The 26,920-nt window shown below is 38.6% G+C and overlaps 2 protein-coding genes across 6 annotated transcripts; both read left to right on the top strand.

Annotated features, from left to right (window-relative positions):
- The first annotated feature begins 849 nt into the window (after positions 1-849).
- Positions 850-13,979, top strand: LOC111268015 (2-oxoadipate dehydrogenase complex component E1). Of its 4 annotated transcripts, none has more exons than XM_022846687.1 (19): positions 850-1,252; positions 3,340-4,074; positions 6,019-6,121; positions 6,975-7,122; positions 7,294-7,380; positions 7,533-7,671; positions 8,175-8,362; positions 8,793-8,912; positions 9,007-9,168; positions 9,683-9,828; positions 10,351-10,504; positions 10,837-11,073; positions 11,249-11,368; positions 11,674-11,811; positions 12,065-12,187; positions 12,440-12,574; positions 12,735-12,936; positions 13,253-13,554; positions 13,699-13,979. In XM_022846687.1, exons 2-19 carry the CDS (start codon positions 3,996-3,998, stop codon positions 13,810-13,812), a joined length of 2,697 nt encoding a protein of 898 aa, XP_022702422.1. In that variant the 5' UTR covers positions 850-1,252; positions 3,340-3,995; the 3' UTR covers positions 13,813-13,979. The 4 variants fall into 4 exon arrangements, with proteins under 4 accessions (XP_022702422.1, XP_022702423.1, XP_086827666.1 ...); XM_022846688.2 differs by lacking the exon at positions 3,340-4,074 and adding an exon at positions 6,733-6,837 and having other exon boundaries at positions 852-1,252; XM_086971539.1 differs by lacking the exon at positions 850-1,252 and adding an exon at positions 2,463-2,569.
- A 2,498-nt stretch (positions 13,980-16,477) lies between these two features.
- Positions 16,478-22,909, top strand: LOC111268018 (transcriptional adapter 3-B). 2 transcript variants are annotated; one of them, XM_022846696.2, is made up of 6 exons: positions 16,478-16,968; positions 18,598-18,840; positions 19,132-19,371; positions 19,692-19,865; positions 20,149-20,379; positions 20,678-22,909. In XM_022846696.2, the coding sequence occupies exons 1-6, from the start codon at positions 16,804-16,806 to the stop codon at positions 21,026-21,028; spliced, it is 1,404 nt and encodes a 467-aa protein (XP_022702431.1). In that variant the 5' UTR covers positions 16,478-16,803; the 3' UTR covers positions 21,029-22,909. The 2 variants fall into 2 exon arrangements, with proteins under 2 accessions (XP_022702431.1, XP_022702430.1); XM_022846695.2 differs by lacking the exon at positions 16,478-16,968 and adding an exon at positions 18,140-18,331.
- Positions 22,910-26,920: the final 4,011 nt, after the last annotated feature.

The following is a 26,920-nucleotide window of genomic DNA, read 5'->3' as shown; positions in this document are numbered from 1 at the left end:
TAGTGATCTTGGTAAATAGTTAGAACTGGGTTGTCATCAGTTCAGGACCAGTTGTGCCTCTTAAAAGCAATACTACAGAGGGAAGTCTAAGGAGCAAAGAACAAAAGCGGAGATCCGAGCAAAAAGCTGGAGAGAAACACTGCGACGGAGCAACGATGGCTTAAACACAAACACGGCTAGTGAAATAGACAGGCCTGGATAGAGGCGACATGCGATTCGTACTGAAATATGCGAAGACGCCATCAATAAAACGAAGAAGGACGAAAGATGCATTCATTCCCCGCTGTTGGATAGCAGCGTCACTACCAGAAAAATATCGCGCAGTAAAGTGACTGTCCGACCGTCTACTGGCGATCAATGAATTAGTAGTTCTGGACACAGGAAAGACCGTGGACGAGCCGTTCGGTCCGTTTTTCTATGAGATGAAAGGTATAGTAAACGGCTCAAGGCCTCTTGTTGATATTACTTTGGCCAATAGCGGAGCAATTCTGCATCTAGCTCTGGGGACAACCACCTGTTTCATCCCGACCAGTTAGATAGCATATGACCAGATTGTCTTGGAGCTGTAAACCAATTGTCAAAAGATTATTTACCTCGAAATATCTGCTACGAAAGTCTTATGCGCTATTTGTAAACTACTTTCAGCAAAGACGTGTAAAGTGTCAGCTCATTTTATTATTGGTAATACGCGCTCATGCTTGGCTGGCTAGACAGGATTCAGTAGGATAATTAGGCCGTCCGTTTAGACTAGATGTGACAGTCAGATGCTCTAGGGGGTCTCGCGATGCCCTCTCAAAAATGGAGAGAAAGACTCATTCGCGCGCAGCGGTTCGCAGTTCCTAGCAATCCAGAAAGACCCAAAGTTGAAACAGAGACAGACATTTGCTTCTACGAAAGCCCTTAAAGGGAAGAAACGCAGCACCACGGAATCAAACAGAGTTATACAGGTTTTACACTCTAGCCCGCGTTAAGAACGCCAGTATCTTAAAATAAAGGTGCTGATACTGTAAAATTATGTGGTATACGATAGTAAAAAGAGTATCTATCGACAGAGTTAGTATGTGTTAAAATTGGCAAATAAATCAAATAGATGCCGTTCACTTGTCTGCCGACGAATGTTTCAGCAGACCATTTTATACTCCTTAGTCTATTTTGTGGTGTGAAAAACAGTGATAATATCAATAGACGGACCTATGGTAATTATATAAGTGGCTATACTAATGTCATTGTGTTGGATATAGACTGGAAGTAGGTAAGTGAATAAACAGTCCCAAGAGCATGACTAAAAGTCTATGCTTTACGTAAATGCAATGAATTCTATACTAGGATAATATAGCGCTACTGTGGCACTAACGTAAATGAATATTATAGAATGAATATGTTTAAGATTACGGCCAGTCTTTGTTCCCTCTGCTAAGTCATAAACCCCAACCAGGCTAACAGGAGTTCTATTTTAGCTTTTCAATAGTGACATTGACTGATAAAGCATTACGATTTATGGAGCATATCAGTAACGTCGAGCTTTGTTTTTTATTGTGAAACATACAGCCAGTTAATAACTAAAATGGTCAACGTCCTTCTGAGTAATATCCTATACGTCCGCGACAGTGTTTGCCAACGAAAGAGTTGACTCTTCGATTCGGAAGCGGATAATGTAGAACTGACGTCGTACCAACAAAAAATAGCACTAACCAATAATAAACTCATCCAGATAGAATAGCATTTAGATATCGGTCTTCAGCTTGCTTGCGATACAATCGAAAACTTCGTACAGCTCAACGCTAGGTTCAACCGTGGATGTCTGAAATGGTTTTGAAAAGTTTTAAATATCACAAAAATAAATGGCAGTTATTAATATTTTTGCGTGCTGTTCTGCTTAAATTGAGCTAAACAACCGGCTAAGCACGTTCAAGATGGCTTGCTATGTTATCTTTAGCGTTTAGTAGTTATTTCACAATTTATTCTGGCTGCGTCTTCTCTGAATGTTAGGAAAATATACCTAATGTACGGTACAGCTTAGAAGAAAACTCTTCTGCGAATAAATGCTTCAGCTAAGTGTTACTGCCATTTTGTGTTGTTCTAGATGGTTAGAGTTTTTCAACAGGCAAAACGTGCCCAGTTTCGAAGTTTGCCCATTTCACATGGCCCTAAATACGGCACTTATCTGATTCAAATCAGCTGGCGTCAAGTAAACGGGATATAGCTAGTGGCCCATGTATATTAGAGCTATTCGAAGTAGGATGTAGCGTCTTTATACAGTCCCGACAAACACACTTCTATCTGCTGCACACAGCCAAAGCTACCCGCTGCTACCGCTGTCTTTTATTAGGCTTCTCACGTTCCGCGCTTCCCACTAGCTCTAACAATCTGTAAATGAGGCTATCCGATAGAGTCAAGCTTTATCATGTAGCCATTACGTCAGCAGTTTGCGTTGACTTTTAACCGGCGTATAAGAGAGCTTAGATCAGAACCTGTATAGTAAACCTGTGGTTTTTTTATCTTCACGCCAACTTACGAATCGACTTAAATATCCAACAACAACGTTCAACGCCGGTCCAGCATAAAAAGGGTGCGTTATTTTATTAAGATATTTTAATTTGTTACTTCTTATAATGCAACGCGTGCCACTACATCGAATACTAATAGTTCGCCTGCTAGAAAAATACCCTACTCAAACGAACGTTTGATGCAGTTACTTCATACAGAAAAAATCATCCCGATTTTTAGGCACCATATTTCTTTAGATTCAAGGCACCATTTAAGTCAATCCTAGGGATGCTTTCAACGCCCAGTGTAGCCATCATGCTTGCTTATGTTAAACCCACCGAGAAGTTCGGTTCATTTCCGGCCTTCCGTAAATGACAGCCTTTGCGCAATCTTCGCGTTTAGCTTTACGAGCTTCTAACCGATTCTCACCTATCAAATAAAATTGCTTGCAGTAGATAAAGTTATTATATTTCTTCTAGGAGTTAAATATTTCACTTCTTATTGAATGAATACCTCAATACATTTGCTACATATAATTAGAAGGTGCGAGATTCCAGCTATTTTATAGTCAATGCCAGCGTCAGTCGATCAGGGGAGTTTATAGGGTCATTCCCTTTAGCTGAGGAACACGGCACGTTTTTCTTTTCTGTTGTCATTAGGCTATATCGTAAAATACTTGATTAATCTTTGTGTCACCTCAAACTGACTTGTGACTCTAGAGTGGATCCGTTAAGAATTTTTTTCAGATTCTAATTACCAAAATATCACATGTTCAAAAGCCACGCATTGACTTCGAATCAAGTTTTACTTATAAAATAAAACATACATATAAAATCTCTCTTTCACTTTCAGGCGGGTTATGCTTGCTCAAGCCAACATTGTTTAAAATTGTATTTCATAAGTATTATGCGGTTCGATTGGACGACAAAGGTTACGTTCAATTTTGGATCTTTAGCGCAAATTAGTAGACTCTTTCCAATCTAAAGATGCTGAACAAATGACAGGCCATTAAAGGTAACACGGCATTACCATAAGTCTATCATTATCCGTTCTGCAAAAAGCCCGCGACGTGTAATAGCACATTCTCTTTAGGAAGACATTTGGCTTGCGCTCTTGTTGGAGAGAAAGAGACCGGGAGGACCCGTCATGGAACAGCAGTAAAGTCGATAGGAAAGTCAGACTATTCAATATATGTCTGGGAAACGGTGCAAGATTAATACGTTCACGAAAAAAAGATAAGATTCGAAGGCAACGGCGGGCCATTCACTTTATAAGACCCGCCGCCAGCTCGGTCAGGTCGACAGCCAAGGGACTCCTGGAGGACATTCTCTTCGTAAATAGTATCTCTATGTGAATCAAGAACATCTACGCTTGCTGTATTCTGATTGTTCTCTAGCTTGACAACAATAGGTGTCAACAAAATAGCTCTTACGAAACTTTCGGAAAAATTGAACGAGTAACGATATAACGTAAAAGGTACCCAACTAAGTACTCAAGACATTCTCGAAATGATTCTCAGAGTGACGAAGCTCTCAAGAAGAAGGCAGATCCTTCGGGCCTTCTCCAGCGATACTAGAATTAACGCAGGTAATTTTCGTTAGCAGTTGTGGTGTACACGTCTATTCTCAGATTTAGAACTAAATACTAAAGATAATATCACAACGTATCGTATCAGAATGCAGAATATAGTGCTTTATAGTGTAAATGATTTGTATCCAAACGGCGTTTTCCTATCTATGGCCAAAATCTTACGCAGCCAGTATTAGCAGATCTAGTTTCTAGCAAATAATATGGGCTACATAAGATTGAAAGCCTTAAAACTTTAATCTTCAGAGAAATGGAATGCAAACAACAGAGCACTTACCTATCCATCTTATCAATATATTCCAACTTGAGCCCAATCCAGTAAATCCTCTAGAGCAACAGAATAAAGCACTTTTTCCAAATAACTTCCTTCATTCATACAAATTACATTCCTGGATAACACAATAGAATACAATCAAATCGTCCCTCTTAATACCCTACTAATGCTTAATAGTATAATAGAAAGTATCAATAATATGATAGATGATGTATGCTTTGTAGCATGAGCCATGTAGCAAACTGTAGGAGAATCAATTATCCAAATTAAAACTCAGTGTCTAAGCCGACGAGGACGACTTTCGTTGAAGCGAACTCGCAGTATTCTAATAAAGACGGTTTTAATTCGCTAATCGTTTGGAACAAGCCATTGGAAAAATATATGTGTAAAGGTAAGGTTCCGAGACCTTTAAAAGTTGTTTCGCTAAAATGAACGGCGTTGCTACTACCCTAGCGAGTGATCATCTAACCAGGAAGTCATATGCATACTACGTATGCATTGTATATGTGTGTATAGGGTTATGTATTCACGACGCATCAACGCTGCAATGATACACTACATCTAAGTCACATGTACAGCTCTGTGCGCCCAGTTGTACTTCCCAAATCCTTTGGCCAGTTATGGGCAAAATATCAAAAGGGCGAGGTTTGTATTTATTGCCCCGCTTTAGTCGCTCACGGAGAGTCCACATTCAACAAAGTGTTAATATAATAGCTGAGGATAAGAAGCTGAGGAAGCCCAGGACTCAACCTTCCCATCGATCGCAACAGCTGGGTTTATTGCACGGTATTACCTGATATGTAGCGTATGACGTTCAATACTATACAATTCAGTTACATCAAGAGGTAGGGCCCACTGATCGTGCAAAGCGTATTACGCTTATTGTATTAATTGAACATTTTGAATTGAAAATCATCTTCCCGGCTGATTCACACTTCCACCGAGTGCATCAGTGAATAAATGGCCAGCCAAATAAGCAGATAAAGAGGCATATTAGAATTCTCATGCCATTTACCAATATCAGGTTCATAGAGCAACAGGTGTCATCGGCACCTGTTAAGGAGACACGCTGAAAAGCTTTCTGTGGTCAAGACTTGATGAATATAACTTAGGCAGTGTTTGGTTCGAATGTGGCAGTATTACCTGCCATTGCACATTCGAAACATTGAAGTTCTCGAAGAAAAAGTTTGATGAATGCACCATTCCGCCGAGCTAGTCACGTCATGACCACCCCGTTAATGCAGATGAAGTCTTTGCTGAAGCTAAAAGGTCATGAAGCATTTTGGTTCTTCGAGCTTTTGTAACCAAACCGAGGCATTTGTCTGAATAACATAACGTTCAAAATATAACGGCAAAAGTAGGATGCCGTTTGTAGGATAATTTGATCTACGGTGTATACGACAGCCGTGCGCCATCTATCGCAGCTGAAATTTATATATTGGTAACAGGTGATTTTATACAATACGTTATTTACTCTAAATAAGGTCTCTGAATGGTATAACATGTCTAACTTTTTTCGGATGGGTTATCTTGGAGATCTACAAAACCCGATGTCCAGTTTAAAGTATTTAAGTTTAAAGTATTAAAGTAGTGTAAAGTAAAGCACTTAACATAAATCAGTTAAAGCTTACCAACAAATTTTATAAAAATTACCAATTTTTACATCACAGATGACTGTAGGCTCCAGCTGCTAGCCGATCAAATTCGTCGGCATGGCCATCTGCGTGCAAGAATTAATCCCTTTGAAAATGTCAAGACCACACTTCATACGGCGTAAGTTGTATAGCTATGAGTTACCTTTATTGCTTGTCTCTATATTTCTGCTTTATACTTGCTACTCATTGATTGCATTTTATCAGAACCAAAGTGGAGCCTCCAGCAAAACCAACGATTGAAACATATTAGATGTAGATGTCGGTTTTTAATTACCGTTTTTTCTTTTCCAAGCTCTCTGGTAGTTGAGGCGCAGTTGTTAGATAACGGCGAAGACTTATTTTCATTATTACGATAGCTTTGTCAGGACAACGAAATTTATACTCACGCTAGAGACATATACAGGTATAAACGAAATTCACATTATCATTAGAGCTATATGATGAATATTTATATGAAGGTAAGAACGGTGTTTTCAGCATTTCTTGCTCGTTATTCGTCCGAATCTGAACAATCTGGGATAGGTGTGGTGCGTGTGAAGGAAAGTCTTACATCATCAAGCTAAAACAAGGATCTCCTTAAGCTAATATTGAACGAGAGTAAATGTTAGATGAGTATATATCAGTGACTTCACTCTAGACGAAACAAATATTTTGGGTCGCTTTAAAGCTTTATGACGTAAGCAAGAACTCGGTGTCGCAATTTTTTTTAACCCACAAATTCAATTTTAGAGCCCTGAGCCAAAGTTAGATCTTGGGATTGGAATGAAACGATCGCAACAAACTTGTGGAGTTCTTCAGCCGCATAACACTTAACCAGCAGCAAACGAAAGACCTGTAAGCAAAAATAGAAAATAAGGATCAGCAAATATTATGCATGAAGTTAGTGTCTTTCGGTAATTTTACACTTAGTAGTAGAACAGTGATTTCAATGGTTACATACAGTTGGTCTAACAGTGTTTACCTATTCACAGATCGGCAGAGAAGATAACTCCGGAAGAATTTGGTCTTCCTCGAAACGGCCTGCTCGAATATGGGGAACAAACTGGTACAATCGACGAATGGTACAAACGAATGTTAGCCACGTATACGGGACATGTTGGAGTCGAATTTATGCATCTAGTAAGAAATACGCTATCTCCTTTAGCTTAACTAGAACGCTATTCTTATTTGACCAGCTAATCATCTGTTACATCCTGTTGATTGTTAATTTTGAATCTAAAAAAGCATTCTGTTAATAAAGGTCGCACGAAAAATACTTTATTTCATTTCAAGAATTTTCTTGTGTCGTAGGAACGCGAGCGACGAGATTGGTTCATTCGGATGTTAGAACGGGAATCTTTTCTTTCGGCAAAACCGCTTCAACCATTCCAGAAGCAGGTGTGTTACATCTGTATAAATCAAGCGTAAACATCCTATAAAAACCGCTAGCTTTGTTTTAGCGTAAAGCTTAAACCTTAAATACATGAACTTGAACTATCTAAGCGACTCGATGTTTCAACATTTATTTAATTTATTGAAAAAATCTACAGGTTTGCAAAGCACTTCTAGAAAGCCAGACTTTTGACCAATTCGTAGCGACAAAATTTGCCACAACTAAACGATACGGCGGTGAGGGAGCTGAAAGCATGAATGCATTTTTCCTTCAGCTTTTCCTGCAGGCCCCTATCTGTAAGTACTTTATTCATTAATATCGATTTTATCCTAATATTATACAGAATAATGGTAACGATACCGTAAAAATACATCAGTAAAATATTTATGTAATGGGCTGTTGTGATCTTGGTTACAAGTTTAGTTCATCATAGCTAATGACTTCTAGCACCGCATACGTCAAGACCTTAGTTCTATGAATTTGTTGAAATAAAACGATTTCATTTATAATACAATCTATGATATCTAACAGTTTATTGGTCCTTGAAGCATTAAAGTTTACTGGCATCAGATATCAGTATGAGCAGCATTAAACATAAGTCGGATGCTGAATGTAATGAATTAATGTCTGTCATTGTCATTATGTAATATCGCACCTGACATGGGTAAATCCGAGCTGAGTATAGCGGAACAACAGCTCTATATTCGTACGGGTGGTATTTTCTTGTTTCTGGTCACGACTCAAGTAAGAGCCTGAATTAGACTAATACGGTTGACAACTTTTTTGTGTGCGCCTATAGGCGGCATAACGGACATTGTGATCGGTAGTCCGCATCGAGGCCGATTAAACCTCCTCACAGGTTTGCTGCAATTTCCCGCTGAGACCGTCTTCCGCAAAATGCGCGGTTTGCCTGAATACGAGACATCTAAGTTTCCTAAGGCCAGCGGTGATGTGCTCAGTCATCTATTTACCTCGGTTTCTCTCCAGGTATGGGCACTGGGTTTCGGAGTGGACTCTTCAAAAATACCCCTGAACCTCTTTTAATAAGCTTTTTCTGGTTCCGGAAATGAAGTTTGTGTGGGAAATGTTTGTGGTTTTCCAGAACCTTCTAGGTTTTAGAATTATCAGGCAACATCTATGCTAATATAAAACCGTAAGAAAAAAATGCTTTTGAAGCCGGCGGGCTTTAACTGTATCGAGATAATTAGATTAAAGCATGCTAACAAACGTCAGTGAATATTTATATTTCAGTGTATGAAACAGTAAAACAAAAGTATTCCTTTTTAAATTTGAAAATCTATGCTCTTCAAACGACTTTTCTTTTCTGTAAATATAGTTAGAAATGTAAAAATAAATGATTGACGTAAATGTTCAGACCAGCAAAATATTATAAGCTAGTCGACTAATCTGGCTGCAGAGTGATCTTCGAGTGAGTCTTTTGCCGAATCCATCCCATCTGGAAGCTATTAGTCCTGTGGTTGTAGGAAAGGCTCGCGCCCGACTTCAACAGCTTCTTGGAAACAATAGTTATTCCCAGGTGAGTTAATGCCCTCTTTGAATTATGTTTCCCAGTAAATATCAACGCGAATGGATAGCTATTTTTAGTTACGTTCAATTATGCCAATTTATAGGTTTGTGACGCACCGAGACACACTAATCCTTGGGTGCTTGCAGTGCAAGTGCACGGCGATGCATCATTCGCTGGTCAGGGTGTCGTCATGGAAACGCTTCTTCTATCCCGTCTTCCGCATTTCAAGACCGGGGGTTCACTTCATCTTATAGTTAACAATCAGGTATCAGGCAGAGTAATTGTTCATGGTTACGAAGCATGGTCACCAGAAGCTGCTAACAATAAAAGGAAAGAGTCAGAACCTCGGATTATTTCAAGTGCGCACTAGTAGCACATCAATGCCTATTTTTTAAAAGCTTCTGATCATTATTTAATACAGTCTGCACAGATTACGGTAAATCACTGCATTTGAAACACTGAACTATATAATATATACGAGTTTATTTTCGATAGTAAAAATAATTTTTCGCGTAGAAGGTTTTATCAAGAATTTTATAAGTTTGAATAAGAATACCTTAACTAATACAGTTTCAGTAAACGAATACTGCTATGCTGTATTACAATATGCATTACATTAAGTTCGCAAGGACGGAATGCTCATTTTATATCAAAAACAGAGTCCTTTACTGCTGGGATGCGGCGAAGGACATAGCTTTAAAATGGTGCAGTCATTTTCATTTTAATCTATTTGCCATGGTCTAAAATTGTCTCTGTAAACCAATCTGATATGGTCGTAGGTTGGCTACACGACGCCAACGGCGCTTGGAAAATCCTCAAGATATAACTCCGATACCATGAAGGCAGTAGATGCACCTGTGCTTCACGTTAATGGAGATCACCCAGAAGCCGTATGCGTCGCTACGCAGCTCGCTCTCAATTACAGGTTCCTATGTATACAGGCCATATAATTCACTAAGTGATGTACATAGTACAACTAAACATATTTGTTGGTTATCAAAGATTTTTTCTAAGTGTTGGATAGATAAATGGATTGTGCATGACTAGATGCCATCCTTTTACCTATAAATTGGTCCCGCAGCGATATCAAGGCTTGCCTTGTTATATATATATATATATATATATATAGTTAATTGTTTTGGGTCTATTAATACGTTGAGCCTTCATCAAACAGTAAGTTTTTCTGTCTTTTACAACTGGTACTTTAGACGGCTGGCTTCCAGTACGAAATGAAGGCGTTTTTAAACAGTGGCGAAGGATATCTAATATGAACTGGTTTGTTAACAACAAATTTATTACCGATAAATCAGCTTGATCTTCGAATTAAAACATTGTTTTTACTAATTTTTTTCGTGGTTGCGGGAACGAAGACAGTCACGAATACATAACCGTGACTTTTATTTGATTTTAAAAATACGCGACATAAAGGTGACAGTCTTTCTTTCAGGCAACATTTTGGTGAAGACATCCTTGTGGATATGTGGTGCTTTCGGCGGTGGGGTCACAACGAAATGGATGATCCCACATTTACAAATCCAATCATGTATCGAGAGATACATGCGAGGCAGTCAGTACCTGACATGTATGCACAGAAGCTACAGGTCCGTAACAATAAATTTTCGAGACATGGGCGTAATTAGTTAAAGCGTACACACGTTTTTTTCCAGAGTAGGGCGTATAGTTGTTGGTGTTTATCTTTCAGTGGCTATAATTTGATCCAAGCATAAGTCTACAACTCATGATGTCGTGGGAGGCTCACTGCAGTTCTTACTGAACTAAAATTCGCAGATTTTGATAAAATTAAAACAGTTTCTTTTCCATTGAAGTATTGCATAGCATTTTTAGCTTTAAATTTAGGAAAAAGAGCTTTGCTTGAACCAGATCTTCCGTCGAAATATACAAAAACATTCTGATCTCTTTTTCTGTATTATAGGATGAAGGTGTGCTTTCCAAAGACGAAGTCACAGCAATTGTATTAGAACATAACGCTCGCTTGGCTGAGTCTCTTGCAAAGGCAGACTCGTATGAAAGCCGTAGCCAAACCTTGAAGGGACGCTGGAAAAACATCGTCCCTGCCCCCCTAGAAGGCCTTATGCGGTTCGATACGGGCTTGCCCATCGAGCTTCTTCAGTACATTGGACTCAAATCCACTGAAGTTCCTCCAAATTTCGTAATTACACAAAAAACATAAATATATGTAAAAATTCAGTCAGTTCTAAAACAGCTTTCTTTCTTTACGATTTGCTAGCATGCCATTGTTATTAAAAATTTCTCTTAGTTAGCTGATTTCAACTTCCAAGTGCTGAGCCTATGTTAAGCGCCTATATACGCTTTCGTCGTTACAGGCAGTGCATCCGCACCTACAGAAGGTTGTAATAGCCGAACGTGCCAAGCGTTTTACCGAAGGCAAGCGCTTCGATTGGGCTATGGCAGAACTTCTTAGCTTCGGTTCGCTTCTTTACCAGGTGATTCATCGTGCTGCACGCAACAGACCACTTATCATAGTTATTAGGTATATATTAGTAAATTGTAGGAACTATCGAGTATACTTTACTTATTACTTAGCTGTCGAATGAGGATTCAAAAGTAGTGGGATAGGCTCCTAAAAGTATTCGCGTTATCGTTGGGCAATCGATGCGAACGTTTGCGAATATATGCACATCTGTCGTACGATTCAGGTATATTTTTTGATTTTTCGTTTCTGGCGAGTATGATGTCCATTGAGAATATGAAGTAAGCTTAATTGTTCCATCGAATCTTTTTTATATAGGGCTATAACGTGAGAATTAGCGGTCAGGATGTTGGTCGAGGCACGTTTAGTCATCGTCACGCAATGCTGTTTGATAACGAAACCGAAGAAAGACTTATTACGCTCAATTCACTACGGCCCGACCAGGGACAGCTCGAGGTAAGCATAGATATTCTAGGTGCAAGAGCACACCGAGCGCGCGCCACCTCTGTTTAAATAAATCTCTTATTTTTAATGATAATCTATATTATTAAAGACGTTTAACGTATGCTGAGCATTTAGCTGTAGGATCGTACTTACGCAATAGTTAGATAAGTATATGTCCATTTCAACAGGTGTATGTGGTCATGCTAGCATTGTAAAAACGCAGTGCTAACGTGCCTTCTGTATACTGTTTACGTTTATTCATTAGGTCGTGAACTCACCATTGAGTGAAGAAGCGGTAATGTCGTTCGAATACGGCTTTTCCTTGGAGTCCCCTAACAACTTAGTCATTTGGGAGGCCCAATTCGGTGATTTCCATAACTCGGCTCAGGTTGAAATTACTTACAACAGATTTGTTTTCAAGCATGCAAAATAATATCTAGCTCATTTAGATATCACCCCAGTGTTTATATTTATTACTGGTTATACTCACGATAAAGAAGCAGTCGTCGGAGACGCGAAATTCAATACTGTTGTCTAATGATTGTTCCAATCGGCCCATAGGTGTTCTACATGGGTTACTTATAAATATTTATTATATATGTAATAAAGCTTATGGTTTTCCTTTCTCGTGTTGCCCTAGGTCGTATTGGACACATTAGTGACCTCTGGTGAGCGAAAATGGCTCTTGCAATCCGGCATAGTTATTTTGCTACCACACGGATTCGATGGAGCAGGATCAGAGCACTCGTCCTCAAGGATTGAAAGATTTTTACAGGTACAAAAAACCTTAAAATTACACAAATAATGTAGAATTAATAAAGAACAAAGTAAATCGCCGTTCACCAAACATATTTGACAAGTTTACATTTGCATATCTGCCTCATTTTTAAGTCCTTGTTAGTAAACGCCATCAAGATCAATTTCGTTGTTTGCAGATTTGCGATAGCAATGAGAAGGGTGTTCCAGATTCAGAGGATGTCAACTTCCGCTTCGCGAATCCCACAACAGCAGCGCAGTATTTCCATTTGATTAGGAGACAGATGTTGCCAAATTTCCGCAAGCCACTGATTGTTGCATCACCGAAGACTATTCTCCGGCTGCCCGAAGCTTCATCGACACTTGCTGATATGGCGCCAGGTTCGTTGTCAACTAGCAAACTATATAGAACTTTGCTTATACTTTGAATTGTTTATTACGTATGATTTGTTTAATGGAATGCACTATTAATATATAACTTCAAGTTAAATTCTTATTATTATTCATTTGTAGTCACTAATCTCAGATAAAACCTTGTACAAAATATAATCCACATAGCGTATTTTTCTGCTGCTAGCAGTGTGTACACTCTGTTACTGCTACGCTCAGAGTTGGTCGCATCATCCTCTAACCATATAATTATTTAGATTTCTCTTTCGGCTAAAGAACTGTATTTCTACGCTGTCGATTATTTCAGGCACTAGTTTTCAGCCAGTGCTGGGTGCCATAGATTGCGTGGACCCAAAATCAGTAAAAAAAGTGGTTCTAGTGTCCGGGAAGCATTATTTCACTCTGGAAGCCAAACGACGGGAATTAAGCCGTAACGATATCGCCATTATTCGGCTAGAACAGTTGTGTCCGTTCCCCGTCGCCGATCTTGCCGATGCGTTACGCCCGTTTCGACATGTTAAAAACTTTGTATGGGCGCAGGAAGAGGGACGCAACATGGGCCCCTGGACATTCGTAGCGACTCGTATAAAGAACTTCCTCAATATAGAGGTACAGAAAGCTCTAGGTAAAAAAAAAGAGGTACAAAAAGAACTAGAAAAACGCATTAACCTTGATCGATTAGATTTCAGTATAATATACCAAACTGCTGATTTTGATAACAAATGACAGTCATTTGTTATCGTTATATTTCAGATGAGTTATTGCGGTCGAGAGTCACTGGGTACTCCTGCAACAGGTGTCGGCGAAAAGCATAAAGCAGAAGCAGCGGCCATTGTTGACAGTATCTTTATGGACAGCGGCAAATAGGTTACTATTTTTTAGGTTACTATTTGCCGCTGGACAAGCAAGGACAAGAAGGACTTGCTATATATGACATTTTTAGATCACCTCATTTTGACAAGCAACCACCTTGTTCGCATCTTTTTGTACCATAATGTAATAAAAAGAATGTTTCCTGAATGAATCATCTTTAATAGTACGCTGCTAATATTTTTTTGTAAGTTAGAACTCTGTTAAGGTAAAATATTTATGCAAGAATCAACAACGAAAAAACGAAAGCTAAACATTACTGTAAAACATTTCAAGAGTGAACATAACTTATGGGCATATAGAAGCATAACTTTATAGGACTGACTTGCCCTGGGGAGATAATAATATGCTGCAATTTTCAGCTCGCTCTAATTTAGATTGCGATGTTTGAACGTTTTATTGTCGCACAATGCTTAAAAAATCATAAATTATTTGTCATTATATATATATATATATATATATATACATTAGAAAATAAAAATTAGATAAAGTTAGATAGACTTTAATATTGTAGAATCATATCCAAACGCTCAGTATTTGGTTTTACCTCTTACAATGAAATCGCTAATTTCGAACTGAGTTTAGAACTTCTAGAAATACTGAACACAATTTTTCCTTTCTTATTTATGAATCCTACTACGTAAGTATATACAAGTGAATGTCTGTGACAACCTATTTTCAAGCTTAAATCTACAGAAAACCATCCTGATTAAGGGTTTTGCTGATGTCTTGTTAGCAGCAGACTGAGGGTGCGTTCAAATATGCATATATCTATATATATATATATATATATATTATACTGAATCGATAAATCTGCCCCAAGGAGAAAACTTCTCATTGACAACTTCGTATGTGAACCAACTCACATTGATGTCAACAAATACCAAAAACTTCTCGATGGGCGAACCGTTTCGCGAGATTCATCCTTTACCGCTCTTCCAACGGATGGTATAAAGTCCAACGTAAATAGCAATCCTGGCGTGCCTTTTCTTATCGGCTATAAATAATGATATTGCATCGCCTCTTAGGTTGAATGACGACAGGATTTTCCTAACACTTGCCCAAATCACTAGAGTCACAACACAAGAAGCATTGCTAATCAGTTGTTTCAGATTTGAATTTCAGCATTTTAAAGTAGTAGTTTAACTAAAATTGTTATTAGCGTTGTTTAATGATGCCCGTATTAATTGACTTGCCCATTTAAGTTCAATGAATATATCCCATAATCATCTATTGTTCGTCTTGTGCAGCAATGTATTCAAAATCCATTCTGAGCTGAAGCTGAGCGAAGTATAGCCGCTTACAAGGACAAGAGTGAGGAACATCAAGCGCTAGATATAGGGTCAAAACTTATGTGAATGTCATATATATAGTAACTCACTTACGTAACGAATTAACGAAAACTGTCTGAAATGTATTCTTTCGTGCAGCATTTTTATCCAGTGATTTGTGGATACACATTCAAGTAGATAGATTTTTCGAAAAGAGACAAAGACCAAAAACCATTCAAATAAATTTCCGTCAGGATATCAGATTTTGGTTAAAATCTCGATTGTGGATCGTATGTAACAAGCTCTGAGACCATTTTTTTGGCGATTCTCGAAGATTTTTGTTTCACACTATTAAAGTATTCATACACAAAACCAAGTGAGAATAAAATGCAGGCAACGGTTGTTTAAAAATTATATGACCCTGCTCGATCACCCATAGCCATGCATAGCTTTGTAAACACGCTGACCACTACAGCATTTGAATAAAAGCAGAACAAATGTAGCACTAACGTAAGTTTTGAAGCATTGTGTTATTGTATGTCACAAAAACAACGCACTCGCATAGCCTACCCGTCATATCATCGATTAGAACTATTTAACTGTGCAAAATCTATTCAATTCACACCCCTCCCGTCAAGGCACAGGGTATTCTTTAACGCGTAAGTTAATGATATTAGTAGACGTCGGTTAAATAAAAAAATATCGATTTCTCTAAAATTTTTTAGGGCCAACATCTGAAAGAAAATGATTTTTTTTTCTTTGAATTGCTAAACAAACTGCTCTGTTGTTTATGTCTGATCGAAATTACTGGAACTAATCATGGTATGGCTCACATTGCTTAAAGGGGTATCGTATAGGTTAATACGGTTGAGGCTGACTCTATCTTGTCTGGTACATCGTAAAAATATTCAGATCTGATTTCAGGTTCCCGTTTTGTCCGGATATGTATAACGACAAATGTGAGAAATTGTGTTCATAAGTCAATTTTAATAGTGCTTTGACGGTAAATAAAACAATGAAGACATTTAAAGTAGAATTTTTCAAACGCGCTTAATCCTTATCTAGGCAAAACTCCACGTAGAAGCTTTCCAATATTTATCAGATGTAGTCCATATTTTCGTTAGCGACGTTCCCAAGGAGTTACATGCAAAGAGGGCATGCTTTTATACCAACGCGCATTAAATGACAGCAATTCGAATCGTCACGTTTTACCGTGCCCAGTTTAAATGCTCTCTTCCCTTTATGAGTAGGTAGGCAGGCAGGCAAGCAGACATTCCTTGGTCAGTCAGAAGTTGTCGGAGTTCGAGCCGCGCGTCTGCACCACTCCGTTTTCCCTTTCCACCTTGTGCCTGTCTAGGCTTTCGTGTCTGACATTCAAATAAAGCTCGATTAGGCTGCACAAAAGGCCTCTTCTCAATAATTAGGAACAGTTAGTGTAAAAGTCGATTGCAGACTACTGGCTATATCGATCCGGAATCGAAAAATGGACGATTGGCGTCGTCGCTTAGAGTAGCAGTTTGGCGTCGAAAAATATTTAAGAAATCATTCGCTTTGTATAGGCATTTGTAGGATTTGTGCAGTGTTCCCGGCGTGAGCCTAGGGCCCTTTGACCTGCGTTTGCACAAAAGTGATGGTGGGCATTTCTCGATAGCGTAGATTTCAGGTTAAGTTTATTGCAAACATTGTCATCGCTGTTTGCGATAAGCGACTTGCGGCTATGAAGGTCCGTCGCGGAAACAAGCCCTATTCATCCGGTGGCTCTTCGGAAAATACCTCTGATAGCTTAGAAGATGATTTGGCAGCAGCTCAGGAATTCCCGACTGTCGATGTCCGTGAACAGTGTCCAAAGTTTAGCTCCATCGTTGACGGGAGACCCGGAAAGGTTAGCCAATAAACTCATACAACATATCAGTTAGAAGCACCGAGTGAATACCAACATTAATTGATCCGCACTATGGCCGAACTGTACCAACAGTACAAAACAAATCGTTCTTAGTGATTCACAGATATCAGTTCGACTAAAGCAGCAGATTTAACGTACGATGTGCTTTATTTGATTGTGCAGTTAAACGCCCACAGATAAATCGTGTTAGTGGTTCTCGAAATAGCAGCGCACATGAACACGACTTAGGATGCTTTGTTCAAAACAGGCCTATCCAAAAGAATAAACATGAAAGAACTAGATCATTTTACAGATTGACAACTAAAGAATATTATTGCAAGTTCTACCACTGGCCATACAGACGACATATTGCGGGTTGGCTAGATGGTTGTTGGCTGTCAGCATTGTGAATCCACAAAAGATGCTCGTTTTTAGACGTTTTACCTCAGCATAGGAACGGTTTTTGTTCTGGCGATCGATTTATTGTCATTTGTTGCTTTTCGTCTACGTTTCTAAAATACCCAAGTGGAGTTTATACAATGAAAAGAAAAGAGAAAGTTGCCGACGGTTAGTAAATAGTGGCCATGTTCTTCTAAAACGTTATTGTTCCTCGGTCAGGAAATACGAGAGAACGTGTTTTACGTAAGATCTCAATAGACGCAGACTTATTTTTTGATTGTATAATTGTGTCGTATAACTAATGCTTTTGGTCACTATACCGTACAAACATTAACTGTGTAGTACCAGGTTCCTCAATATACAGAAAGGTGTGGGTAGTCAGAATTAGCTGGCCGAATGAAAAATAATCGTAAAACAAGCACGTATATGACACAATATCTTTAATAATTCAATCAAAAAATGAGAAATGCAGATTTGATCACTCGATTTTGCCACATACAGATGCTGACAATAAGAACAGAGCTGATCTCGGCGCCGTTAGATAGGAACCTCGAAATAAAACAGAGCAGAAAATAATGAAGACAATGATGATTAGAAATTGTGATGCTCCACGCTTGACTTGCACATTTCACATCATAGTTTAGTATGTAGAAAAACGAAGATACATGCAACACGTATATGCATTTAGTGGAAATCGTAGATAAAGTAAAAAGCCATTGGTATCACATATGTGATCTGACTTGTTTTACAGCAGACTGGCTGTGTAACCGAATTTGCTCTTGATATTATGTGCACACCGGAAGTGTACGCGGCTATCGCCGTCTTGTGTTCAATACATATTTACTCATTCGCGAACAACTGTGTCAAGTACCAACTTAAACGACGTGATCAAATGGTGGACATCTCTGACCAAAGCAAGTTTACAATAACAACAGAACGTCAAAATCGGTATTCGAATTTCACGGTAAAACACACGTTATGCTTTGACAAATCTCGTACTACAAAGTACCCTAACGAGAACAAGCAAAATTCTACCATATACCTAAACGTTTTAAAATAATTGCTGCTCTATTGTCTGTATGTGCCGATCGATTTTCCTAGATCTTAAGCGTCACATGCTCAGTTAGGATTGAAGTTCATTCAGGTCCCGTAAGACAGCTGGCGATTTCTTTTTCTGCTCAGGTGCTTTAGTATTGTATTAAATTTGTCGTTGTCATTTTTGTATTGTAGTTGTCTTTGGAAGACATCGATCCACTTCAATTGGAACTTGAAACACTGCTTGTAGCAGTGGTTCAGCGCAAACAACAGCTTCGAGCTCAACTGGAGGCGCTTGATCACGACGATTCGACGGGAAGTCGAGAGGGAAATCGTACCGAACGTGATCGGGGTGACAAACAGAGGGCCTCTTCACCGCTGCAGGGGGGCTCAATGAGTAAGCGGTCCCGAGGAGCAGATCATAAATCCAACAAAAAGGTAAAGTAGTCCGCTTATGTTACGTTAATTTCTACGTTAATAACCTTCTATTTTAGAGTGACGTAGTGTGTCACTCAGGGTGTGACTGAGAGACTATTTGACTTCTGTGTTGATGAAACGATACCGCTCATACGTAGTTTTTAATTCCTAAATCTTAGATATTATATATACCAGTTAATATACTGTTTGCTAAGACTTTATAGGCAAAGCATGTTTTCATATTCCGTTATTATTTTCCTGCTGCTAAAAAGCGATTCATTTCGATTCCGTCTGCTGACATTTGATTCTCAGGGCTCAAAGGATAAATCGAGTAAAGCCGTATCTGGGCACGATGCAACAGGCGAAAATATTAATCAGGAATCTGGCTCGACGCCTGCCCCCAAAATTCCTAAATCGGGTCCTAAGGTTCCTGGTGGCCAATGCCAAGGCAACAAAGCAGGACAAGGTCCTCTGCCTGCTAACGATGCTCCCCATCGTTTTTGGGCATACTTAAATAATTATTGTCAAGCAGCTAACGACGATCAAGTTGAGGTTGGTAGATAAGAGAAGATAATACGATTGTTATTATGGTAGATTGCATAACTAATTTAGGTAAGCTTCTGACTCATGTTTGCAATACACTTTCAATGCGACGATCTTGTCAATATGCTTTAGTTTTTAACTTTTTCACTCAAAAGTGTCATAAGTGTTGGTGTGGTAAAGTCGGGGGGACAAACATGTGAAACTAAATAACCATTGAGAATAAGACTATTATTATAATCACTAAAAACACTTTGTACAGATACACTCCATAACGTAAGCATTACATGTGTAAAGTCATATGCTATATCTACATATTCTTCTCATTTCAGGGACTTGAAAATATGTTGGAGGCTCAAGAAGCTATCAAGTTTTCTGAATACGTAAAAGTACCACCCTTGGGCACCCACTACATAGTTAAGTGGGCTCAAGAGGATTTACTTGAAGAACAGATGGAAGCAACTCCAGAAGCTTCGACTGTTAACTTCATGGAAGATATGGAGAAGGTACGAGCAGGCTTCCACTATATTTCGCATGTCTGAAATAATCGAGTATTTTCTTAACGCCGATACACCTATTGGAAGGTGCTTCCTCTCTCTTACTAAAGATGCAATTACTGTGTAGTTTGCGGCTAGTGAAATAAACATATACGTATCTTATTAAAATCGGGTATAATTTTCTAGCATTGAGTCTATTAGTTATGTTATTACGGCATGTTCTTTCTACACGTGCTTATACTCTTTTTTTACATTAACTAGCAAGGTGTTACCCCCGTTCCTAATTGTAAAGGTTCTTCACCAAACTGCTAAGGAGTCATTGAGTGACGAGCGTTATGGAACCTTGACGCAACGTCTTATGTCTTGCCTACTTGAAGAGAACGGGATCGTTCCACCGGGTGAAGAAATGCCATTCGTTGTGGCACAGGGACGGACGACCTCAGCCCCAAATGCAGCATCTATTGAGCAGCGCATCCGGAGGGAACTTGAAGAACTCGGGGTTATGCAGGCTCTTGCTGAAAAGGTGACTGATAGAGAACGGTCATGAATGAACAGTATGCTAAAATTTCGCGTGAGTTCCCAAGCTAACTGGGTTGAAATGATTGTCGAAAACGAGCAAGAACCACAGCCTAGAATTATTATTATTATTAACAAAGGATGGCATTTGATGTATATCGAAAACCAGGTGTTCGCTAAAAATTCATTATTATAAAAAGCTTAACGCAGGAATCCAGCTTCTAGTAAACGAATCTAATTCTATTGCACTAGCGATAATTACTCTGTGCTCCTGTTTTTCGCTATGGAACCGCATTCATTGCCAGGTGGCTGAACAGGACGATGAGGTGTTTTTGGAGTTACGAAAATGTCAGTCTCAGCTATTGTCAATTTCGGCACAAAACGTGCGAATGCTACGTGCACTGCTCGAAAAGGCTCGCAGGCGGAGGGCCGAGTATGAGCTAGAAGAACGTTTACGTGCTATCGACCAAGAAATGCTCGATCAGTTCAGGCGACGAAAAGCGACTGCAAGGTCCTCACGAACTTCATCGCTGATTCTACTTCCGCCGACGAAACAGGATAAGGAACAAATGCGGGCATTGCTCGATGAACGGAAATCTATTCTCGCCAGATTAGACCCTATGAAAATTGTCACGGTGAAGACCGAACCTCTCTAGTCCTGTTAAACAGATCGACTTTATATACAGACGCAAGCAGTTCATTTGATGTGAGACCTACCGCTTTAATACCAATTAAAATTACTGCTTTGATGTCCAAACAAGCAGACGAAAATGAAGAACAGCATAAAACAAGGAAAACGGAGTAAATCTCACCGAAGTTACATCACCTATACTTAGCCATAGTGCTAAACAGCTAAATTTACGGTTCTAACTTCAATTGATTTCGACTAACTTCGAATATATGTATGTGTATTTAGTCAATGTTGTCTTTATACATGAGTAAATTCGCATAAAGAAATTGGTCATCGACAGCATGTCTGATGTGAATCAAAGTTCGTAGGGCTTGTGTGTTTTTATATTAACCCAAAATGTGTCATAGATGAAACCTCTGTATGTATGCGGTATAGTCGGTTACAAGACTTGACATCTGTTATTGTTCCCATATAAGCTATCTATTATCGGTTGAAACTCGTTTTTTTATAGTAAATACCAGTATTTTTTGACCCGTATTTGATACTTTTTTTTATTAATGAACAAATTGTCGAAACGCGCACAGCATAGTGCTCGCTCCTATAATTGAGGGTACTATTCCACGATTTACAACTCTACCACATAATTATGCAATAATCGAATACTGCCGTATGGAAAAACTGTAAGTCCGATCTATGAGAATGTAATTTGCTGAGTATATACGATACGAATATTAGGCATAGTATATCAAAGTCAAGTGATTCGTCACAGCACTTTATAATAATCTAAAGCAAGAAAGCAACATGGTGTTACACATTACTAAAACTAGGTGACACTTGCCGGCATTCGTTGTAGCTTGCTCGTCGTCGTTATTTTGCAAACTAACGTGGCGAGTTATAGGTATTCTGCATTGAACTTTGGCTTCTTCTTTTTTCGTTGATTTTTCATTTGTTTTGTCGCAAAAGTTCCAACAATTAGTGGGAAAACGACAGCGACTGATAATAGTAAAAGCTCGACATTAAGAATTAAATCAAAGAGGATTAGGAAAACTTAGCAGTGTAGACAGGAGTGAGCCTACTTAGAACTCTTTTTCCTTTGCATGCATCAAAAACTATTTCATGTCAGAGCAGATCCTAACCTTAAAAAAATGCGTGTATTATTCCCAATTGTACACCGCAATTCCAACTTTTTTTTAGACTGTTCCTTAATTAAATAGAAAAGGTCGTCAATCTCAGCGTGTCGTAACACTGCCGTCAGCAACAGTTTAACACTGCCATTAATTCATCGTCGAAGAAAATACCTACCCTTCATGTGAGACATGCGAGGGCACATTTGATACTCTTGCCTGATCAGTACTAAACCTAAATGGACTAACTGACTGTGGTACTCCGTAATGGAATTCAATATATGGGCACGTCCACATCGTCTTACGAAAAGAATACAACCTATTGTGTCTAACATATTATCGTCCGCTTCTGATGTTAGCGAGATTTGATAAAGCATATTCGACTGACTAGGTCCCGAGTACCACAATAACAAGAGATCTAGAAGTCCGTAACTGTTCCACTGCGCCTCCCAAATAATGGCACTAAATTTTGATAAAATTTTTATTTTCTGTAGTTTCGATTAACCATTTAATATTTAACTGAAATTGTCTAATCAGTATGGAATCCTGCATCTGTGAATGTGTTGAAGAACATCGGCGGACTTTGGACGACAATATGAAATTCAGTCGCATATGGAAGTGTATGTAAAGATGTATTTTGTGTAAATTTACATTTTTAGATCATAGGCCTATTAGAGAAGCACAATGTGTTGACGAGAACTCTTTGCCAGGACAAATATAGTACTGGTTCGCAGGTCAACTTAAAGTAATAATATAAAAAATAAAATGTTATGTTAACGACACTCGTGTGTATAGTCTTTGCGTGAAGTTTTTGTAATGCAATTGGTAACGTGGTTTCACACATTACTCTGTTAGGATAATCAGAGTCTTCATTTGGAACATTTAGGAAAACAAGGAAACTGACGTGCGTTAAGCTCTGTCATCTGAAGTTAATTAAAAATATGTTCGACATTTTGCTACAACTGGTAATTGATAATGTCGCATCAATACCGATTATGCAAACAAGGCAAGCTGTTTTCACAAGCTATGTTCGTTCACAGTCGCACGATCACAGGGTTTTAAGGGAAATTAAGGCATAAGAAATCCGAAGCGGGAAAAACATTGTTGAAGAAATTAACTACAACGTACCATGTAGTTCATGACGTCCTTGTCAAAATTTATTACCAAAATTATTTTCGTATAAGCATCGAGAAGGGAGCTTGACAGACAGTCGATAAACAGATCGTTTTCTCAGCAATTGATGTCTGCAGTACGGTGTCATGGGGTGTGATTTAATCTAGACCTTGAAAGGAGGGCGAGGAAGACAGGTTAACAGGAAGCCTCTACAAGTCGAACTGCGGAGCTGTTCTTTACAAGTCTCTAAGAATGCTGTCAGACATAAGGCAACTTTCATTACATTTTGAAATATATTTGAGAATTTGAATCTTACGAGCTTGACTATAAAACAGCTTTAACTACAGAGACCTGTACAGGATTTCGCCTACAAGACAGTATTGTTTAAAGGACGAGCAGTGTTAGTAAAACAGAAAATACTTTGTGCAGTCAAATCTATTTGAATAAGAAGAAAAAATGGGCAAGGAAAATATATGGATGCACTTTTATCGAGTTTTACGGTTTTCGATACAACTAGGTGACCTTTTCTACTATGCCAAACCAAATGGGCAAAAAATGCTGATACTTTTTGTTCGCTTAAATTTGTATTTCTTGACGTTTGACTACAGTCACCTTGTGACGTGTCAATCAAGCATTTACTGCAACTGAATCAGATAGCTCTCTTCATAGCTAAGTAAAGAACAACTGCAATGTATATCGCAACATTCGCCTGTATTTTTTCGAAAAAGTTGTTAAATTTAAACATGTTTAATTGTTCATTTTCTGGCCATTATTTGTGCGATAAGTTGCTGAAAGTTTTGGAACATGTGTGAATATTTGATGGTTTCCAGCATTTCAAAATAGTATAAGAATATCCTCTAGATTTGTGAGAAATCCTTCTAGCAGTTAATCTACATGTTAGTAAAGGTCAAAAAATTAATTTTATAATAATATCAATCTTCTTTATTTTAATGTCATATCTGTTTTTGTTTACAGCAATTCTTTGCTTTGTGCTTCTACAGCTTGTAATGCACAAAAAAAACACGTACATTTTGCCTTGTACAGTCGAATTGCTTGTCAGATTGAAGACTAGACCTAGAGATACTTGAGGCAATTCTTTGTAAAAAGTAGATATCTAAGTCGTGCGGCATCTACGCATCGTAAGCCATTTAACGTCGTTGTACTTAAATCGATAACACGCATTAGTTAATACGGCTATTCTGATACTGAAAAAGTGCATAATTCAGTGTAATTTCTTATCATTAGCTCAAATCAAGGAAAAGCCGACAAGAGGGACAAGGTAAAAGCAAAATGAGTGTGCAAGAACTTCCAAATAGTAGGAAAAACAGATGTGAAAAGAAACCTAATTCTTCTTGGTGCCGCGCTACATCGCGTGCCACCTTAACGTGGTCGTCTTCGAAGTCAAAACATGCACTAGTGCAATAACAAAGATCAAGAAGAAGTATGATTAATAATTGATTCAACGTAGCGTAAATTAGAAAAAAAGTAGTCATGATTGCTAATTTGGTTTAAATTAAGTCAAAAAGGGACAAAGTAGGAACCTTTTCATAAATCCGGGAGAAGGAAACCACATAAAATGAAACATGGGATAGCCGTTCGGTAAATTGCGCAATTGTCATTGTAATACTAGATAAAAACCGATAAATATTTTAACTTCAAGCAAGCAAGCGCTTAAATAGTTGCATGATTCATCGTTAATAGCTGCAGATTTCAACCGACTAACCGAATTGGGTCTCCAAAAAAGCCGCCACAGGGCAGGATTTCAAAATATGCACGTTTGGTAGTATCGACCAATTTCATGGACTATGGGTAGTTATCCCCACCCGGCAGCGTTCCGCAGCCACTCAATCGTACGAATATTTTAACACAATGGCCTGTATACAATAGGGCAATCCTATGAAATAAAGAGAGAGAAAAAGTAGAAACAACTTTTCAGGTGCATCTACAATTGAGCAATCTTAAGGGCATTCTCTAAATATCAACAACATACACTACGTAACCGATTCGATTCAATAACAAACAAAAAGACTACTAAGGAAATTTCTGCGTACTAACGAATAATGAGCAACAAGGGAACAAGTTACAACGATTATTAAAGGCCATCGAAAATTGTCGTTCGAAAAACAAGCACGAAGATGTGAGTTTATAAAACATGAAGAAATATTCATTGTCGACTAAAACAAATGTAATAATCAGACAAGGAGAGGCAGAAACTTGATAAGCAGTAGAAAGACGGATAGAAGGTGGGCGGTGGATGACACAACGTTTATATTTACGATGATCTTACAAAGCGAAGGTTGGCAATTACGTAAAACACTTATGTTTTAATGTTGGAAATATCACAAACGACTCCAAGGACTACGACTGGACACTTCTTTTATGTTTATATGTGTCAAATACATAAAAAAAAAACTACTTTGAAAACTTCGATCGTGCGTTGCTTGGCAGTGCTGTTGAGTTGGTTATTTGTTAAACATTGGCTACTAAACTATTATTGAAATTCATGTTTGAAAAGTACGAGATTACAAAAATGCCACGCATGGATTGTTATTGTGAATAAAAGCAAATGTAATGATAAACTGCAATCTTAGAATAGCCCGTTGATGTATCATAAACCAAACCTCGTCATCATTATTAACCCTATGATATGCATGTACCACAATTTTTCCATCACGCAGTAGCCCTCCCCAAGGATAAGTCGGTTGGTTCGCTACTGTTTAGGGTATTCACGCAGCTGAAAGAAGGTGCGCGAGGTTTTCATTATACGATGGCTAGCCTCAGTGTTCAGACGCCTGAGGTTTCATTTGCCCACAAGTTTTACTACTAAACGTTATTGGATAATTTCTTGGGATTGACTATTGCAACAGTGAAGGAAGAATATGCCCCCCTGAAGAAACGATCGGAAGAAATTTCACCAGGTCGTTTGGAACAAACTTGGTGAATAACAGGTCAATAAAGCTTTGAGCAGAACCACACCCGTTTGAGATATTTGTGTAAAAACAGGTGAATGAGATCTGCGTTTTGAAAATCAGATGCCTGAAGCAGTATTATTAGCAGTACTGGACGTAAAAGTTCGAACATCTATATGGATGAATGATATTTAACCAAAATGTTTAGTTTCATACAACGAGCCATAGTTAACTAGCTTTTTCCGCAATATGTCGCTGGTAACAACCAGACTGTAAGTCGGTCCTAGTGCTAGGGTAAAGCCAGTGAAACCTATGATCCTATGACGCCAGCCCTTCTGAGAAATGCACATCGTCCTTTTTAGTATGATGTTTCTGTTTATGCAATCGAGCGTTCATTTTCCACTTTTAAGTTCCAATCCACTTTAAGTAGCAGGCTAACATGCTGGGAATCGACACGAATGAACGGTTTTATCGGTACGACATAAGCGCCTCCAAATATAGACTGGTCGAATTCCTGAAACGGTTCAACAAATTGTAGCCTTGGACACGTGCTCTACCGTCACAACTAGCCTCACGCAAAAGAAAAGCCACTTCGGAAACTAAAATACTGTAGATAGAGACACACATCAGTAAAGCTTGAAACTTAAGAGATTGTGAATGATATTTTCCCTTTTATCCTGTAAAGGATGAATGCCTATTTATGACCAGAAATGTTGATGTTTTTTGTCTTCTTTTTCTGTCATGTAGCCGACACATGAATTTCATCGGTAA

This window comes from Varroa jacobsoni, unplaced genomic scaffold, assembly GCF_002532875.2.
Source record: "Varroa jacobsoni isolate VJ856 unplaced genomic scaffold, vjacob_1.0 scaffold_1248, whole genome shotgun sequence".
Classification (NCBI taxonomy): domain Eukaryota; kingdom Metazoa; phylum Arthropoda; class Arachnida; order Mesostigmata; family Varroidae; genus Varroa; species Varroa jacobsoni.
The sequence above is the reverse complement of the archived record's forward strand: the minus strand, read 5'-3'. Positions and strand labels throughout refer to the sequence as shown.

Excerpts from the sequence above, each read along its gene's own strand:
- LOC111268015 (XM_022846687.1), top strand. The coding sequence starts at position 3,996 with ATGATTCTCAGAGTGACGAAGCTCTCAAGAAGAAGGCAGATCCTTCGG. Across the intron at positions 4,075-6,018 it reads CGATACTAGAATTAACGCAG|ATGACTGTAGGCTCCAGCTG; the intron begins GTAATTTTCGTT and ends TTTACATCACAG. Across the intron at positions 12,937-13,252 it reads ACTTGCTGATATGGCGCCAG|GCACTAGTTTTCAGCCAGTG; the intron begins GTTCGTTGTCAA and ends CGATTATTTCAG.
- LOC111268018 (XM_022846695.2), top strand. The coding sequence starts at position 18,155 with ATGTGCACACCGGAAGTGTACGCGGCTATCGCCGTCTTGTGTTCAATA. Across the intron at positions 18,841-19,131 it reads ATCATAAATCCAACAAAAAG|GGCTCAAAGGATAAATCGAG; the intron begins GTAAAGTAGTCC and ends TTTGATTCTCAG. Across the intron at positions 19,372-19,691 it reads CTAACGACGATCAAGTTGAG|GGACTTGAAAATATGTTGGA; the intron begins GTTGGTAGATAA and ends TTCTCATTTCAG.